The sequence below is a fragment of the Plutella xylostella genome, chromosome 11 (assembly GCF_932276165.1).
Source record: "Plutella xylostella chromosome 11, ilPluXylo3.1, whole genome shotgun sequence".
NCBI classification, from domain to species: domain Eukaryota; kingdom Metazoa; phylum Arthropoda; class Insecta; order Lepidoptera; family Plutellidae; genus Plutella; species Plutella xylostella.
The window spans coordinates 2,016,416-2,022,543 of NC_063991.1; the positions used below are offsets into that span (position 1 = coordinate 2,016,416).

The following is a 6,128-nucleotide window of genomic DNA, read 5'->3' on the forward strand; positions in this document are numbered from 1 at the left end:
ATTGGAATACCTAAGTTAGATTTTGATTGTTGCAGATGTTTCACGCCAGCGTGTAAAGAAATGAACTTTTTTGTGTTGTCACTTGTTTCAGTTACAAAGTTAGCTTTGTCAGTCTCTATCATACATATCAATGTCTGTTATCGACTTCCGTATCCTAACTTCCGTACTGCTAACTGTAGGTAAACCACCTACAGTTAGCAAAACAGATAAGTAAGTATCCATTTTAGGTAGATAGCCACAGTCCGTTTCATTAGAACAGTGCGACAAACTTATCTGTTCCGGTGAGAGTGAACTAAATTGATCCATATCTCATTACTTACTAATGAATTGTATATTATAAAAGGTTAGATGGGTTTATTACCACCGCAAGAGCGAATTAACAATACGAGCAAACTTAAAATCTTATAGAATTAAGAAATATTAGTCATTTATGTGAGCTGTCACCGGAACAGATAAGTTTGTGGCACTATAGGTACTTTTGTGCCCTGTCAAACTCACAAACCGGCTATTACAGTCAATCAATCTTTGGTTGTGGCACTATGCCGTGTGTGACTGACACAGCAAATTCCGCCAAATTCAATAGTAATAAGGAACACACATGTATATTATAGCTGTCTTTACGGTAATTTAGATATATTTACAGGGTTAATACCTGGAACAAATAGACAAACACATTATATATACAGGACATCACAAATAGGGGTTAGTATAGTTTTAGTATATATAATGACAATATACAAATTTACAGTTTAATATTATTAGTCTTGAGAAATCTGTACAGAATGTTAGCAACTGGAGTATGTACAAGTGTTAGTAGATAATTAATATTTACAGGTTTAGGAATGGATGGGGGGAGGAAATCGTGGAGGGAGGTTTGAAGATTGGGACACTCAAAGAAAAGATGATCAACAGATCCTTCGCTGGTACCGCAGTCACATACAGAACTATCACGCACCCGAATCCTAGCCAGGTGCACAGGGGTGCACGCATGACCCAGACGGAGCCTGCAAATAGTGGAGGTAGTAGGTTTATCAAGGAATCTTGCTCTAGAAAACCATGGCCTTTTGGGGATATGGGGTTGAATGTTGGAGTAGAACTTACCTTTGAGATTCCTGGAAGTGTCCCAGGACACTTTCCAGGATCTATCTAGCCTCGGACCTGCGAGCGAGGCAAGGTCATGAGCGAAGTTTTGGTAATGAGTATCCAGGCCCAAGCTAACGGCTTCCTTAGCGAAGGAATCTGCACACTCATTACCAATGATGCCACTGTGTCCGGGAATCCAGGCAATAGCTACCTCAATACCCTGAGTCACACAGCGATGAAGAGTTTCTCTAATTTTGAGAATTATTGGAAATTTTGATTTAGATTTAAATGGATAAGCGATGATAGCTTGTAAACAGCTGGCCGAATCTGATAAAATGATAGTTTTATTTAATTTGTGGGACTCAGTGTAGAGAAGAGCTTCTAAGATAGCTGTTGCCTCGCCCGTGAAGACCGAGGTTTCAGGAGGACACTTGAAACTCAACACAACCCTGTATCTGGGCAGCCATACAGCTAAACCCACGTTGCCATCTTCAGATAATTTAGAGGCATCGGTGTAGATGGGGAGCCAGTCCGGCCACTCAGTATTGAGTTTCTCATTTAGGGCTCTATCAGCCCCAGGGGAGTCCTTTCTGATGCCCAAATCCAGGGCTATGTTGGGTTGAAAAACTAGGGTGTCATAGGGGACTTCGAAAAGGGGGTTAGTTTTAAATTTCACAGTGGGATGAGGGAGGTTAGTGCAAAAAATGAATGTTTTAAGGAGGAAAGAAAGACCATGGTTTTCTTGGGAGTTACATAACCGCCTAAGGGTATCAAGCTTGGCCAATAAGGGGTGAGAGTCGGATTGCCAAATTTTGAAGAAGAAACGATCACACAAATACTGCCTCCGGAGTGAAAGAGGGGGATCAACGCACTCCACCTGCAGGGCATTGGTGGGAGAAGATCTCATCGCACCCGATATAATACGAAGACACTTGTACTGTATTTTGTCGAGTTTTTCCAATGCAGCCTTGTTACAGGGGTCCAGTACAAAGGAAGCATAATCGAAATGACTTCGAACAATAGCATTGTACAAGAGTTTCTGTGAGTAGGGATGAGACCCCCACCATACGCCCGACAGAGATCTAAGGACGTTGACGCCCCTCTCGCACTTTTGAGCCACATAATTCATGTGATGGGTTCCCGATAATCGTGAATCTAAAATAACGCCTAAAAATTTCACTTTGTTGGCTACAGCAATTGTATCTTCTCCAATAACGAGATCGACATCAGGGATGTGGCGTTTTCTGGTGAATACAACTGCTGTGCATTTTGGGGGGGAGAGAGATAACCCATGACCATCCAGCCAATCCGTGAGGTACCTAAGCGCCAGGTTCAGCTGTACATTTGTCTCTTCTAACGAAGGAGATGCATAATAGAGAGCCAGGTCGTCGGCGTACTGTAGAATGTCGCAAAAGCAGTCAACGGATTTATCAAGATCATAAGTATAAAGACTGTAAAGAAGGGGGCTTAAGACCGATCCCTGGGGAAGGCCTTTCCATACAAATTTTGGGGAGTCCAAGGTCGAAGGGGATTTTATGTAGATAGATCTCTCCATGAATAGGCTGCAAACCAAACGGGTAAGCTTCACTGGAATGCTCAGCTGGCGCATTTTCTGCCTGAGCACAGGAAGAAGGACGTTATCGTAGGCAGACGCTATGTCAAGAAAGACACCCACAAGGTATTCTTTCCTCTTAAATGCGATGTGAATATCTGTAGTAAGAATTGCAAGGCTGTCTAGGGTGCTCATACCTTTCCTAAAACCAAACTGGGTTTTAGCGAGGATTCCCCTGTTTTCAACTAACCATTCCAGCCTGCATTTAATCATGTGTTCCAAGATTTTCGACAAAGCAGAGGAGAGGGCGATTGGACGTCGGGAGTTAGGGTCACGGGGGTCTTTTCCGGCCTTCAATATGGGAACGACTATTTGCTTACTCCAAGAGCATGGAGTAACTCCATACTCAAGAAAGTAGTTTATCAGCTCCAAGTAGAAGCACTTGACCTTGAGGCTTGATTTTGAAAGGAAAGAGTATGGAATGCCATCAATACCTGGAGAAGAATCGGTTAAGCCAGATAAAGCAGATTGAAGTTCATCCATAGAGAATGGAGAATCCAACCTGTCTGAAGATGGTAAGGGAGCTGGTGGGGGGCGGAGAGCACTAGAGTGTGGGACATAAGGTGGAGCCAGTTTATCGCTGAACCCTTCTAGCCATAGAGAGGGATCGTTGCATAAGATATCTTCGACATTAAGGGAACCGCGATATCGCCGAATGTATCTCCACACCAGAGAGGAGGGAGACCTAGGAGAAAGATTTTCACAAAATCTGATCCAACCCTGTTTCTTTTTCTTTTTAAGAAGCCGTTTGGTTCGTGCGGCTATTCTTTTGTAACTTATGAAATTTTCCATGCTCATATTAGCTAGATAAACATCCTCTGCGTTTTTTCGATCTTCAATAGCCGAAGTGCAGTCAGAATCCCACCAAGGTGGTGAGACTCTTAGGCCCTTACGAGATTTTTTATTTTTAGCAGAGGATGTGAGAGCTTTTTCGAATAGTTCATAGTTACCAAGAAAGTTGTCACTGGAACAGGGTTGGATCAGATCAAGTTTATCTTCAACAGAGGTGATGAATGTGGACCAGTCATTCCTACCTATCATGTATCTTGGGAAGGCACATGAATCAGCAGGAACGCTAGTTCTGTTAGGTATAGTAATAGAAATTGGAAAATGATCACTCCCAAAAGTATTTGGGAGGACCCTCCAGAATATTGATGTTGAAAGAAGAGGAGAAGAAAAAGTGAGATCAACAGCACTTTTTGGGTTCTGACGTGGAAGGACTCGACGGGTAGGAGAGCCGTCATTTAAAATACAAACATCTAAGGTATCAAGCATGTCTAAGAGGGCGATTGCAAAAGCGTCGGTGTGATAAGAACCCCATGAGGTATGATGGGCGTTAAAGTCCCCCATGATCAGGAGAGGTTGGGGGAGGGAAGAAATGATGTTATAAAAAGATGGAAGCAGAGAGGGATGAGGATTAGGGAAATACACGGACACGAAAGTAATGTCTAAAGCCCTAAGAGCCACAACATTAAATTCCTGTCCGTGAGGGGGGGTAGGGATAGAGGAGAAGATAAGGGAACGCTTCACAAGTAAAGCGCACCCAGCAAACCCGTCATCCCTGTCATCCCGCAGACACGAGTAGCCCGGAACTCGGAAACGAGAACCTGGCGCTAGCCATGACTCCGAGATGGCAACGACAACGGGCTTGATATTGTCAATGAGAGTGAGTAATTCATGTGATTTACTTTTAAGGCTCTGAGCATTCCACTGGAGGACCCGGATCGGGTTCAGAGCCATTCTGGGTGAAGGATGTAAGTTCCTTGAGTTTTAGGGCAACGTGGGGCGGTATTGTGTCGCTGAATTTAGCCAGCAGACTAACAACTAAGGAAAGAAGATTGTCTAATAAGTTGTCATTAGGGGTGATAGAAGTGATAGAGTTGAGGGCACTTCCATTAGGAAGTGAGGAAGATGGGGAAGAGATAAGTGCCTGATGGGCAAGTCTGTCGTAACCAGGACTGAGGGGAGACCTAGGCCTACGCTGTGTGTATACAGTCTTTTTGTATGATTTGTTTGCAGGTGGGCCAATAGGTTGTGAAGCAGTAACTTCAGCAAATGATTTTCTGCTCTTAGGAAGTCGAGCATCGGCTTCAGCGAAAGAGATGCTGTCCTGCGACATAATGACTTTAATGGATTTCTGTCTGGCTTGCTCAGGACAATTTTTACTAGTGGAGGCATGACTTCCGGAACAGTAGATGCAAGTGGGAGGGTCGGCATCGCAAGTCTCACCCAAGTGTGGCTGGGCACACTTGTAGCAGCGAGGCTTGGACCGGCAACTAGCCTTCATATGGCCAAACCTGCAGCAAGCATGGCACTGAATTGTCGGGTAAGTATACCTTTCAATTTCTACCGCTGCACGGTAGGAGAAAATTTTCTCTGGGAGAAGTTGACCTCTAAAGGTGATGACAATGGTCTGAGTGGGGACGTAGGAAGTATTTCCGTTGTTAACTACTTTTCGGCTAATTCTCCGGGCTTTTAGGACAATACCACAGCCAGCCGGGAGGTCCAAGGAACCTACAAACTCATCCATGGAGAGATCAAGTGGTACTCGCCTAGCAACACCCATCCGGGTGATGTGGTAGGTTGGAATTACAGCCTTAAATTTGTTTGTAGTCAGGGCAGGATGCTTGATAAATTCATTGGCTGCCTTCGCAGACCTAAATTCTACAGTGACCCTGTTGCGGCCTGTCATTTTGACACCATCCCTTGTGATGTCGGAAATTTTATTTTTGTACAAAAATTGACCGAACTTGATAGCCCTAAGCGGGGACGAAGCAGCTGGAGCTGTACTTCCCGACGAGCTTTCCTGGGTGACATGTACGATGAATGGGCCGGGGTCAGAGTCGTCGTACACCTTGGTGGCGTCGAGACTAGGGTGCGTGAATATGGTTTGTATGCTTGCGGATGCTAAGTCGGGGTCGACAATAACACGCTTACCTTTTGGTGTTGAACTTTGTTCATCATCCCTAGGGCGCTTTCGCGTCTCCTGGGAAGAGTCCGTGAGTATATCAGGTGAGGAAGACATCTGTTGATCATCTGGGGGATCAGGATCTGGGGGGCGATCCGAGTGGTGCTCCATTATATTGAAATGGAGCTAAAATACGAGTTTACGGACGAACACAACACTTACCACTAACCACCACCACACTTACTACAACAAACAAGTATTAACACTGTAAATTGGCACAGAAAAGGCTCGAAATCGCGCTGATAATTAGGACCACGTGGGTACCCTAGTTACGCTCGAAACGGAATCCTATTACAGTCGTCGAAATATAATAGGCCCGTTTGGACAGCTACAAAATGTATGGTATGACAGCTGGTGTCAAATCAAAATCATTGAAAATCTAAACAATAAGGTACTAGTTATTATTCTATGCAATAAGTAAGTTTTGGTGCTTTAAAAGTTCTTTTTTCTTTCGACCGTTAAATA

General features: G+C 44.2%; 1 protein-coding gene across 2 annotated transcripts; it reads right to left on the bottom strand.

The window, feature by feature from the left end:
- Positions 1–509: 509 nt before the first annotated feature.
- On the bottom strand, positions 510–5,953 carry LOC119694654. 2 transcript variants are annotated; one of them, XM_048624056.1, is made up of 3 exons: positions 5,826–5,953; positions 1,102–5,746; positions 510–652 (listed from the first exon to the last, which is right to left on the bottom strand). In XM_048624056.1, exon 2 carries the CDS (start codon positions 5,718–5,720, stop codon positions 4,386–4,388), a length of 1,335 nt encoding a protein of 444 aa, XP_048480013.1. In that variant the 5' UTR covers positions 5,721–5,746; positions 5,826–5,953; the 3' UTR covers positions 510–652; positions 1,102–4,385. The 2 variants fall into 2 exon arrangements, 1 of the variants encoding a protein (XP_048480013.1); XR_007266787.1 differs by lacking the exon at positions 1,102–5,746.
- Between the last annotated feature and the right edge of the window lie 175 nt (positions 5,954–6,128).

Excerpts from the sequence above, each read along its gene's own strand:
- LOC119694654 (XM_048624056.1), bottom strand. The coding sequence starts at position 5,720 with ATGTCTTCCTCACCTGATATACTCACGGACTCTTCCCAGGAGACGCGA.